This window comes from Chionomys nivalis, chromosome 6 (genome assembly GCF_950005125.1).
Source record: "Chionomys nivalis chromosome 6, mChiNiv1.1, whole genome shotgun sequence".
NCBI classification, from domain to species: Eukaryota; Metazoa; Chordata; class Mammalia; order Rodentia; family Cricetidae; genus Chionomys; species Chionomys nivalis.
In genome coordinates, this window is record NC_080091.1 from 92,461,000 (window position 1) to 92,474,215 (window position 13,216).

Sequence of the window (13,216 nt, forward strand, 5' to 3'; positions counted from 1 at the left end):
CAAAGGACTGGAGCCTCTCAAAGGAGCTCAGGTGGTTCCCATCTCCCATGGACCTGGGGTTTGCACCTGCAGCCACTTTTTTCATCCCCCATCCAAGTTCCAGTGTTGTTTCCAGAAGGACTCACTGGGCTACACGGATTAGTGGGGGCATTCCAGGTTTGCTCAAGGGAAGGGGAGCCAGCCTACCATTCAAGAAGCACTTAGTCCTACCAGAAAAGCCACAGTCAAAGCAGTTGAGTTTTGACTCAGCCCTCCCAACCCACCCTTTCCCACTGGCTATGGGCAGCAGTGGGCACAGACACAATTACTAACAGGCTCCTCCTCATTGGACACAGATTGGGGCCCTCTCATGTGTCCCATCAGCAAGGGACAATGAAGCTCACCTTAGAAGTATATAAAATGACGCTAGGGGACAAGGGATGGGGCTGTCCAAAAACGAGTGAGAACAGAGCAGGCGGTTCATTTTTCAGATGCTTAAGGAATGCTTCTCCAATGACAAAATGCACAGCAAAGTCAAAATATCATCCATTTTTTATTATTGTTGTTTTTCTATCTCAGTTTCAGTAAAAAGATTCAGAGAACTGATTGACACATATCATAAAGTTTCACCCATGTACAGCTTATATACAATGTTGCTACCATTTCCTTTTCAGTGAAAGAGGCATCACTACCTGCATCCAAACCAAAGTGCGAGTGAGGAGAGAAGGCTAAGTGAGAGGGGGCGGTCTGTAATCTCAGCGACTGTGTGCGCCACCACAAGAAGAAGCCAAACAATGGGTACCAAGCAGCAGGTTCCCGTCACTGTGGAAGGCGTCCCCAGCTCTCATTTGTCCCTTACATTCTGCAGCAGCTGAAGCCTCTTCTGGTGCAAATAGAACGCTGACTGGAGTCTGGCTCTGCCGGTGATTGCTAAAATATGGTCCATTTTAATATACATGCTATAAAAGTATACTAGAAATGTCAATCTTCAGAGCTTTCTTAAAATTGGGAACCTATTTTTTTTTACATGGCATAATGTACACAATCTAAAAGTCTATTTGAGAAAAGCTTTCACTGTGACCCCCAATGGTTTTAATTTCATCTGTTTAGGAGAATATTGACTTTTAGTACGCGTGAGTAAACTATGCTTTCCTAATTCTGTCTAGTAACACCTCACCAATCCCACAGTCACGCGGCGGGTGAGGGGAATCAACACCGTCCTGAAGCAGCTCAGTGCATCTTCCTATCACAAGGTTTTTCCTGTTTCTCTGGTGCCTGCAACTTTTTATTGTCAACATCTGGAGTGGGAAGTGGGGCAAACAAAAGCAAGGGGTAGGAATCACTTCCCACGTGGCCCGTGGCAGCGCCGTGGCAGCACCGTGGCTAGGCTTTCTACAGAGACAGGACGCGATGGAGGCTGGTGCAGCCCCTGGTTGCAAGTCACCTAGTAGAGAGCAGACCCAACAGTGACGGCCTTCTCAGGACATACACTGTGTGAGGACAGCACACTCGGTGCCTGGAGGCGAATCCTCAGAACCCAGGCACATCTACAGCAGGAAGGGAATGTGTGATCACTGAAATTCATTTCTAATTTAAACAAAATATTTACTCTTTTCATTACCAAAATATCCTTTACAATGTATCTATTTCTCCCCTCTAGACACTGAAGTGGAGAAGTGGGCAATGCGCGATATTAAGATGGCTGTAGAGCACACAGTAACAGGAGCTATGTCCAGGGCTGAGAGGTGTCCTCCAGTCTGGTGACAATGTCCGGCCCACCCAAGGAGGGCATGACATTTATGTGCTTTTCTTCTTAATGGCTATAACTTCTGCTTGGATTTTCTGACATGATGGGAAGAACAATGGCCAGCAGGAGTTGGCAGGGGCCTGGGTCTTCTTTCCAGGAGAGGTACACAAGAGAGCAGGAAGCAGCGCCTCACCTTGGCACCTGCCAGGGCTCTGCCCCAGCCCCACCCCTGCCCATTCTGGGACTCAGGGAAATCAATTCCCAGGGAACTAAGATCCACAGGTTACCACCAAGCCACGGAATGACTTTCTGCAGCTTTTAAGGTGTGACTGTCTTTGCTGAGGACCCACTTCTGGGTCTCTTGGGGAGTAGGCTATGGTTTTAAAGAGTTTAGTCAGAAGTGGATGCTGACACCTGCTTTTGGACAAATCAGTAACGGTAGAGGTTTCAGCCTCTAGCCTCCGAATACTGAAACTACTTAAAATGAGGACGTTCCCACTGAGCAGATTGTTACCTCTCTGACAGTTAGACAGTCTCACAGAACAGAGCCAAGGAGTGCAAGTCCCTGGGTTCCATTCCCGGGACCATGAACAAACAAACAAAAAGTAAGAAAACAGAAGAAAGTGAACAATCATTCTTTTTCTTTCTTTTTTAATCTAACTCAGCCCTTCAGAAATACTTGAGTCTCTAAGAGGAGGAAGCCCCAGGACCTGGCTCCCCACGATGCCTGCAGCAAGCCTGGGGCTACAGAGGGGCATTTCCCAACGCAGAGGTCGAAGTTTGTGCAAAAGAGCTCACTGTCAGGCACAACCCTAAGAGGGGCTCAACCTACAGTGTTTGACTCTTTAAAACACAAGTCTCCTAAACTGCAGAATCCAGCATGTGAGGGCAGAGAAGTTAGCATGGGAAACACCTTAGAAAAGAGCAGCTCTCTCACGGGCAGGCGCCTGCTGTACACTCACCAGTTAGACCACGAGTTTGTTAAATATTCACAGTAATTTCAGAGAAAGACATTCACATCTGTAAAACCTGCATCCGTCACCTCTTCAGCCCCATGCCAGCTCAGTGCAAGACTTCGGAGCTGTTCTAAGAGCTCCTCCTTGGCAGTCCATCCTCTCAGGGCAGCTAGGCCTTCAAGGTGGGCTGCAGGATTCCTTTCTCGATGAGATGTGTCTTCAAGGTTCTGTAGATGTTTAACTGCTGCTCTGGCTGGAGCACCAACAGCTGCTGCAGGACTTTACTGGGATTCGGACCCCTGATGAGGAAGCAGAGAAGACATGTTGGCACCATTTGCACACCGTCTGCACAGGGGTTAAGTGAGCACGTGCTACCAAGAACCCATCTGAAGGGCTAAGCAACCACTACCACAGAACTGCAACTGCTCCCACGTGAGCGCCCAGCACTCGTGTCGAGGACAGCAATGCACCAGGATGACTGAGGCTTAAGACGCAAGAAGAGTGGGCAGGAAGGGAGGGAACGGCAGGTGCAGAACAGAGATCTAAGTTCTATAGAAATTCTCTCAAAGGCAACCTGATGAAGGGCAAACCCTTGGTCCAGGAGACACAGGACAAACCGAAAGGAGGGCACAAAAAGAAATTTACAAGTTTTAGCCTCAAAGAGATTTCAAGACCATGTAAAGTACTTTGTTGATGAAATACCCTAGGGGAACTATGATCTGAGAGACAAACCACTAAAGTCCTGAACTATGGATGCACCAGTGTCTTCTTCAAAGTCCCAGGGAAACGCAAACAGTGTGACACCCTCTGCTCTCTGAACGGAGGCCAAGGACAACGCTGGCCTCTTGCCCATCCACAGAGGAGAAAGGGGCCCAGGGAACAGCTAAGGGAATCAGCCCGTCACCCTTTCCCCTTGGGCTCACTCTTCCAGGATCCCCACTCCAGCCTTTCAGTGTGTCACCCAGCTGGGGTACACAGAGCTAAGAGGAACCCCAGGCAGGGGTCCCTCCTTCACACCCTGGCTTCTGCTAACACTGCTGCAGTCATGGGAATGCAAATTCCCACAGCCAGACCTGGAGAGCTCAACACATGTATACATTCTATGAATGGTCTGTGAAGCAAGACAGACATAGTAGCTTACACCTGTAAGCTCAGTACTGGACATACTGAGGCAGAAGAATTTCCATGAGTTGGAAGCCAAGCTGGACTATGTAGTGAGTTCCAGGTCAGTCTGATCTACAGAGTAAGACACTGTCGCAAAACAAAAACAAAACCCCACAAACCTACCACCTTCCCCAGTGCACTTGCAGAGGGGTGCATGTGTAAACAACGGTGAGATCTACTTAGAAAATCCCATTAGCAAAATATGTAGGGTGGTGCAGAATTCTGAGATGCACATTAAAAACAGGTAGGTAAATGATTTACAGAACAGATTTTAAAAACAGAATTGTAAGAAGTAGAAATCCTGGCGACAAAGAAACGTCTTCCATAGAAACATCACAAGAGGCACAATTTATTCCAAGAAATCTCTGACTTAAAACAGTAGCAGTGTAAGAGCACTGAGCCGCCATCCCACGAGTCACTTTCGTGTTTCGAGGCAAACATGCAGAAATCTGTGGTGGCCATGTGCCCCTCACAGCCCAGCTGGTCTTGCTGCATTCGGTGGAATGACCTGGAGCAGCTGCCCACAGAGAAAGGAGCTATGCCAGCAAGCTGAGCTAATTGGAAAGTGATGTCAGCAGGTGTTTCCTGGGAGCTGGATCCAGGACATCTCTGTTGCCTCCAAATAGGCCAAGGATCTGCTTTCAGCCGCAGGGGCGTGGTGCAGCGTGACTGTGCCGCTAAGAGAACACAAGGCAAATCCTTTCCTAAACAAAGAGTGTAAATTTCGCCTTCAAAGTCTGCCATCTCTAAAGCCTCTGTTGTTGTCTGCTTTATGGATTTCAGGGACTCGGCCATAAATTACTGATGTCAGACTCTATCAACAAGGAAATACCATACAAAAAGACAAAGAGGGTGATGGGGTCATAAAGAATAAAACAACCAGAAAAGAAAAACACTGCTGAAATGAAGACAGGGAAATGCTTTAAAAAAAAAAAAAAAAAGACCAAGAAATTGCATGCTAGCACTAATGGAAGCGGCCCCAGTGTCCTAACACACATCGGGCAGGCAGCAAGACAAGCGGTGGCCAAAGGAGGGATTCCACAGGGAAACAACAAAGCCACATCACGATACTCCAACACGACCTCGAAAGAGAGGATGTGAAACTTACACGTGTGTACCAGAGCAGAGAAAGGAACGACCTGCGATTGTGGCAGGAACGCCCTCTGCGCTCCATTAAGGTAAAGCAAGCACTCACAACTCAATGACCGCACTCAGCTCTTAGCAAAACTGCACCCGCCACAGTATTACATCTGAAGTTGCATGGTGGCCGTCTGCTCCTGTCAGATGCGACGTGCACCAGAAGAGACGGTGAGCTGAGCCGTGAAGCAGGGCTCAAGACCTTAGGTTCTTCCAACCACACATTGAAACCAGGACAAACAGCAATAAAGAAAGAACAACGGCAAAGTCTTCATTTGCTTGGAAACCAATCAGCATACTTCTAAATAACCTGAGTGTCAGGGGAGACAGTGGCAGGGGAAAACGAGCACACTGGGACCCACAGGACGAGGACCCGGGGGTGCTAAAGACGGGGTCTGCAGCCTTAGAAAAGAAGCCTAAATCTGCAACCTAGGTGTGATCTTAAACATCTAGGAGAAGAACAAATTAAACTTTGAAAATATAAAGAAATGAAAAAATAAGTATAAATCAATGAAGGAGAAAACAAACATACCACAGAGAAAACTAATAAAGTCTTTGAAAAGGTGAAGGAAATTGATGAAAAAGATTGCAACCTCCCCCAACAAAAGATTAATACAAAATTTCTTACAATAGTATGGATACATATTGTTAAGTGTAATTTATGAATTTCTGAATGTGGGTTTCCCTCTAAATAACTCTGATGAAAACATTTTCCATGACCTTCTGGGCCCCAGTAGAGACCAGGAGATCAAATCCACCATGGTATGATTGTTGGCTCTCCCATGCTAAACTGTCATTGTAGGGCAGATGGGAAACACTCATATTCTAGTGTCAAGAACAGCCAACGATTTACTAAACAGCCACCTCCTCCACCCCTCACTTCCGGCTGAGATCATCGCTATCACTTCATGTCCTCCGCTCTCTCAGGAAGGAGCTGTGAGGACAGGCAGGGGATCACTGTGCTCCGTGATGACATGTCACTCAAGAGAAGCTCTGAGGACAGGGAGGGGATCACTGTGCTCTGCTCTGTGATGGCACATCATAGACACTCCAGCAATAACTGGGCTGAATGAACTGTCTGCTTCCTTAACAGCATTCAGTGCTATGCCCACAGTTAAGAAATGTAATCTGGCTGGGCGGGTGGTGGCGCACGCCTTTAATCCCGGCACTAGGGAGGCAGAGGCAGGCAGACCTCTGTGAGTTCAAGATCAGCCTGGTCTACAGAGTGAGTTCCAGGACGGCCAGAGCTACACACAGAGAAATCTTGTCTCAGAAAAAAAAAAATGCAATCTGCTTGTATTTTGAACCTAGCATGAGCCGCATTAACTTGGTCTTCTGATTGGGTTCTGCTAACTGTCATGGTGTATACGACTTTAAGTTGCCCAAATGTGCTCACAGCGACGAGAGCCACAATTCATTTCACTTGACATTATAAACAACCACTGACAGAAGCAGTAACTTAAACTAATAGGAACTCAAAAGAATGATGCAACGAAGTTTTTGGTTCTGTTTTAGTAGGGATGTACCTTATAAAGCTTGTGATGTACACATGCACAAACGTCGCCATCAGATACTGACAATCGAACCTGTCCATTATCCCGCCATGTCCAGGAATGGTGTTTGCAAAATCCTGCAGAAACAAACATACAAATGTGAAATACACATCACTTGCATCAAATTCTGGCATGTAAATGTCTTTTCAGTATTATAGACTTTATAAGGAAAACAACTTTACTATTAATTTTTTTCTAACAAATACAAATAAATTAGAATACAGCCAACAGATTAAAATGTTATTTTTCAACTCTCCACTCACTGTTGAATGATTTCTAAATTGGCCCACAGCACTGAAATAACACTACATATTAATTAAGTCTAGCACTTTTTCTCATTACTGTAATCTCTCTAAATTATCTCGTTTTGTAACTGCCTGTGGCCCTGCATGGTGAGCAGCTGTGTGGGAGCTGCCTCACTGCCACACAGACACACACGAATCTCTAACTTGTGTTTATCCAACAAGCCCTGTGCCGGAACAAACACTCCAGTGGTAAGCAAACTTCTTTAAGCATGAGGTAAAAGAAGAACAAAGCATCTGGGTCGTGGAGAACGTGCTCATCCATCAGACAGCCTGAGGAGAGGCCAGGCGGTGAGGAGAGGCCAGGCGGTGAGGAGAGGCCAGGCAGTGAGGAGAGGCCAGGCGGTGAGGTTTCTGCAGAAGAGCTCACTACCCAAACCCCAGAGAACACAAGTGTTCTTGTGAACATCTGGGCACTAACACACAAGATACAACAGCAACTGCACATTCAGATATAAAAACAAAAAAAACCCTCTCCTTTTAATGAGGAACCTTAGAGACCATTAAAAAAACAAAAAACAAAAAACACACTGAGTGGTGGTGGCACATGCCTTTAACCCCAGCAAAGGCAGGTGGATCTCTGTGAATTGGAAGCCAGCCTGGTCTACAGAGTGAGTTCCAGGACAGTCAGAGCTACACAGAGAAACTCTGTCTTAAAAAACAAAACAAAACAAAAAACCCACAATCTAAATACCTGTGACTAATTTTTCCCAACCTATTTCCTCCCTTCTCTGCTCACCGAGGCGTGAGGGAGCCCCAGCAGCCTGATCCCATTGCAAGGGAGGACAGGGCTGCTTCCCACCCTCCCCCATGGGGAGGGAGCATCCTAAGGCCAGGGACCCTGCAGGCTTTCTATATTACCTTGCCCCGACCACAGCACCCTTGGCAGGGCAGCGGCTCCCCGAGTTCATTTACTTCCCTGATGACCATCTTAAGGTCATCATCCTAAGGTCTGGGGTAGTCTCCAAATGCTGTTCCCTAACAACTGCTCGGTCCTGGCTCCCTTCAGCGAGGCCTCCCTCCCTGAACTCATGTCAACACTCTTCCTGGGACATCTCAGTAAGATTTATCCTCGTCCTCTCTTCAGATCTCGGCTCCAATCCCACCTCCTCGGAGCACCGTTCCCTGACTAGCACATCTTCCCCAGCCATTCTAACCCTCAGTGAGCCGATTTACTTTTACCTGGTAAGGGAGGGCGGCCGTGATAATAGGACTTTAGGGTGACCCTGCTGTACTAACGCGTGGGGATTACTTTAAGTATCTGGACCACAATCAGCGAACCAACTCTCACAGATCAAATCCAACCCACAAGAAGGTCTTACAAACAAAAGTTTTAAGACTTTCACGGACACGTCTGTGGTGTAAGCTTCATACCGCAGCAGCCGCATTCAGAGCTGAACCACAGAGAACGTGCAAGACAGAAAGTCTGACAAATTCTACCTAACAGTTCCCGATCCAAATGCTCCTTGGCAGAACCCTCTGAGTGAGACTGGGAGATGCTGAGCTGCAGATGGCGCACTACTCCATTCCTGAAGTCTGACAGCTGCCCCAGGACTGAGGGACACTCCATCCCCAGAAGAGGATAAGACACTTCAAAAGAACATGGCATCACCAAGCCTTCCAAAAAAAAAAAAAAAATCAGCCAGGCAGCATGGCTGTGAGGCTACACGGATGTCAGGGGCTCAGTGTGACCAGTGTGAGCCACATCCCAAGGACAGAGAGCTCCTGTTATGCGCACAGAGACTGCAGCAGAGAATGTAAAAACGCACCTTGATCTTAAAAGCTCTTTTGAATCCGCTGGCGAAGAAGCCTCCAAACGGGCCAATCAGGGATGCAAACGTTGACAATGCAATGCTATGTATCTGGAAGGGATACAAGCTCAATGTTTCCTGAGGAGGAGGAAGGAGAGAGGACCAGCTGCGTTAACACTGAACTTATTCATGCCGCCTAACCCAGGAACATGGCAGACACAGGAGGCTGAGACAGACCACATTTCTGTTAACGTCTCAGCGTTAAAGACCATGACTGAAAACACGGCACCATCGGCAGTCTCCACACCGTGCCGGCTCCCTGCCCGTCACCCACAGTCTCCACACCGTGCCGGCTCCCTGCCCGTCACCCACAGTCTCCATGCCCCGTGCTGACTCCCTGCTCACCGCCACACCCGCCACAGTCTCCATGCCCTGTGCCAACTCCCTGCCAGGCACCCACAGCCCCACTGCCACACCCGGTAGAATTCCAGCTCAGCCAGGACTTAGGAAACACAGTTGTGTGGGAAACGTGGGAGATTCACACTTTGGTTCACTCTACACTTGCTCTCTAGACCATAGTATTTTGTTCTTATAATCACAGAATTTAATTTTATATTTTATAACACGATCTAATTTTAAACAATGAAACAGCAAGAAGTTGTCTTTGTCGCCAAAACTAAGTTGAAAGCTATGGAAACAAACACAAATAAATATTTTTTCTTTTTTCCTTTTTTTTGGATTGCTTTTTCAAAACAAGGTTTCTATATGTAACCTTGGTAGTCCTGGAACTTGCTCTGTAGACCAGGCTGACCTCGAGTGCTGAGATTAAAGGTGTGCACCATCACTGCCCAACTCAGAGATGAGTTTCTTAACATACTGTCAAGGGGTGGTGGCAGGCCCCTGTTATTCTGTACTCTGTAGGCTGACACAGGAGTACCTGGAGTCAAGGGTCAGCCAGGGTTATATAAGACCCTGTCTCAAACAAAACAAAGCCTGTCAAAATGGGCATAAACAAAATTATTTCAAAAGATTTAGAGAAATCATCGGAACAGAATTTTACATTCAAATTATCTGAGGAAATAGCTCTCTTCCCCCCTGAATTAACTATGAACTAAAAGCAGCACAAGACGGATATGGTCCAGGAAAGACATTCAGTCCAAAATGTTTTGGATCTGTTCTCAAAGAGCAACATTGCTCCAGACTTAAAGACTGGTACGAGCCCAAGCTTTATAGGATGTAACATGGATGGTTAAGAAATGTTTAAAAACAAATAATGAACACTCAAAGAGATAAGTTATTTGTAGGCTGTTTCCAAAAACTTGCGGCTGTGAGCTTGAAGTTCAATGTACATACGCACAGATGTGCATAGTTACTGTATGTCCTTGCTTGCTTTCTGCTGCTATAAAGGCAGGGCTATTTAACTTACAGGTTACAGTCACCTGTAGCAAGTCAAGGCAGGAACCTGGAAGGAACCCTGCTTGCTGCCTTGCTTCTCCTGGCTGGCTCAGCGACTTTCCTTACACAGCTCAGGCCCACTTGCCTAGGGACAGCACCACCCACAGTAGGCTGGGCCCTCATCCATCAATCAGCAATTATGAAAATGCCCCACAAACAAGCCCACGGGACAATCTGATGGAGGCAATCCTTCCCACGTAAAAACTAACCGGCCTACTTTTTCCCACTCTAATGCTGTAACAGAGTCTACTGCAGAACATACCAAACAATCTGGGAGATGACATCTCAGGTGCTTTAAACGGTGGCAATGGAAGGCTCATTTCTAGATTTCTGTATTAATAGTGACCCCGAAAAATCAAGGACTCTTTCAATTGATGAGTCTCAAGCTTTATACTTACTCATCATATCAGTAACATTCATTTATTTGTAAAAATCTATTTATTTTTTAAATTTTATTTATATTTTAAAATAATTTTTAATAATATAAACTGCTATCAGTATTTAAATCATTATGCAAATAAATCCCCAGTGTACACACATAAGCTTGGAAATGTTAATAGCCATTTGATGTATAAGATGACAAGCATACAACCACTTCCACATATTTGGGAAAAAAAAAAAAAAGAACCAGAGCATCCCTCTTTAATGAAGCTTGGATGGGAACGAAGGATCCCCAAACACGCCGGCTAAGCCATTCGCTCTTACCCTTCTCAACACTGCCTTTAGGAACGGAGGGAGAGAGTAACTCCGAAGCCGGAACAGTTCTGACGGCTCACACTCTGTCACGAAAGAGTTGACATCGCTTCGGTACTCCACTGGGCACACAAAGTACTGGTGTTTGGACAGCACATAGGCAGCCTGAAGACCAAAGCAAGAATTTGTGAGATAGTGCCCAAGCCAGAGGAAGCCAAGTGCCAGAGCGCACAGCCAGACGCCAAGTGCCTGTGCACCGGCATTTGGCTCTATCCAGAGTTAGGTCAGGATGGTCCCAGGAGAAACTGAAAAACCTTCAGAGAACAAAAGAATTTTCGAAAGCACCGAGATCTCCATACAACCTCAGAAGGGGCGGGGCTGATGTGTTCTTAAAAGAGCCTTATAGGAGATCTGACTTTTCAAATGTTCTAAGTATGCATGCACTGTACGTGTCCCCATGCCAGGGGACTGCTTTTGGAGTCAGTTCCCCCCTTTCTCTTTTTATGTGAACTCTGGGGATTTGCACAGAAAGGGCCTTTACTCACAGAGCCATCTCTCCAGGCCAAGACCTTACTTTTTAAAAGTCTGCATAGTTTCTCTTAGCAGGGCCTAAGACGGCGTGGTAAAGGAGTGGATTATAAAGATATGGGCTGTGCGGGGGGCTTACTGCACACAGACTGTGCTAACTTCACATTAAACAAACAGTGCACAACAGTGCGGGGGAAAGGCACTGCCCCTTGCCAGCCCACGATGTCATCGGTGCAATTCTTAAAATTAGCCCTCCTCAGCCATGGCAATGGGAGAGAAGATAAAACATCTTGTTCATCTGATTCCATTTCTCCCCCGGCCACTCACTCCACTGTTTTCCTCAAGAACAGCAGAAATTCAAACATGCCGCTAGGAAGAGATTCCAACTGCTTGTGCACAGGAATGGCAAGCAGTGCTATCACTATGGGGTCTTGTTTAGATTTCATGGGTGCAGCTCCCTGGCACATATGAAAGGCACTATCTTGTAGGAGATACTTTGCTTCTCTGGTTCTAACAATCTTTCCTCCCCATCTTTGAAGATGCTCCCTGAGTCTTAGGTGTAGGGATGTTTTGGTGGAGATGGGTGGTCTGTCATATCCACAGGTAAGTGTGGCTCTCACTTTTCATCAAACAACGTTATTTTTGCAGCAGATGGAGATCATCACAGAATCCATACTAATCAAAAGGCAGAGAATGACTATGGCTGCCTATTTAGTAAGTTTTAATTAACGTATTACTAGCATTTTGTGGTTTTGTAGGTTTAGAAAAGGCTAAACCCTAGCATGCGTTTTCAGAGTATAAATAAAAGTAAAACCCCAGTAGAACTCACAATGAATCCAAATATGACGGTGGAGAAGAAACCGCCAATGAACCCTTCCCAGGTCTTCTTAGGAGACAGCTGAAGAGGCCGGAGAAGGTGGAGGGTTAGTACACGTACTCCTCATACGTTCCCCAATGCCCCGTGTATCTCTTCCCTTTGCTCTCATTTGAACATGACTGACCTGGGTGAGCGTCTTGAGGGGCACCTAACGCGGGGCAGCCCCTCAAACGTGTGGTGTACTGTGATATCTACTCATCCTGCTAAGTAGCCTCAAGTTCTTTCTTTTTTTCAAAGGGCTATAGGTTCAATAGCGAAATAATTTCCTCACGCCTTGCATGCTTCTCTTAGAGTGAGATTATTAGTCATGCCATGCAAACATTGCCAGTGCTGACCCGCCGCTGACCACAAGGCACGGCCGCGCGGCAGTCCAGGTGGTCTCGTGTGTCAGGTAGGCCGGACAGAGAGGGTCCCACTACGTAGCCCACTGCATCTAGAATTCGCAACCCTCATGCCTCAGCCTCTCCACTGATAAGGTTATAAATTTGTACTAGCATGCTCAGCTCAGTCCTAATATGCAAGATACACGAGATTTCCTTCTGGAATGAAATATTCAACACCCACCCCCATAATCGACATCTACCTTTAGGTAGAAAGGAACAGACTGTGCTCTGAGAATAGATACTGCGTCTGTTTCAGTCTGGCTGCTTTTTCCCAGTCAATGAGACATTCAGGGAGGAAAATCTGGAGGGAAGTCCGGAACTCAGTGGGGTAAGGGATAGGAGAGAAAACTTAGGAGCTGTGGTATAACCGCCCTAAGCTGCCACGGAAGGTAAACGTTCAGATGCGTATGACTCGGGGAAGGAATGGGTCACAGCCCTGGCTACCTGAGCTCCTTGTAGACTATTTAACTTGAAGTTGAGAAACCTCATTGCTAAACTAGCTGGCAGCAATGGTTTCTTAGCAAATCTGGTGACAGTTTTGCCACAGAGAAGGAACCAATGCACCTTCTCCTGGGAACAATTCCGTGTCTGTACTGGTGCCATCGAGTGGGCTCAAAGTATCTGCTGATTACTTAAGAAAGCGTAGAGCTGACTCACACCAGATCATAAGTGAATTGCCCAACTTCCTGGG

The 13,216-nt window shown here is 46.6% G+C and overlaps 1 protein-coding gene across 2 annotated transcripts in view; it reads right to left on the reverse strand.

Annotated features, from left to right (window-relative positions):
* Positions 1–533: 533 nt before the first annotated feature.
* Positions 534–13,216, reverse strand: part of Cds1 (CDP-diacylglycerol synthase 1) — a 64,070-nt gene continuing 51,387 nt past the window's right edge. For both annotated transcript variants that reach the window (XM_057772839.1, XM_057772840.1), the window contains 5 exons: positions 12,095–12,163; positions 10,750–10,902; positions 8,608–8,727; positions 6,510–6,613; positions 534–2,981 (listed from right to left, as the gene is read on the reverse strand). In XM_057772839.1, coding sequence (XP_057628822.1) covers positions 2,852–2,981; positions 6,510–6,613; positions 8,608–8,727; positions 10,750–10,902; positions 12,095–12,163 — 576 coding nt within the window. In that variant the 3' untranslated portion in view covers positions 534–2,851. The remainder of the gene's footprint in view (positions 2,982–6,509; positions 6,614–8,607; positions 8,728–10,749; positions 10,903–12,094; positions 12,164–13,216) is intronic.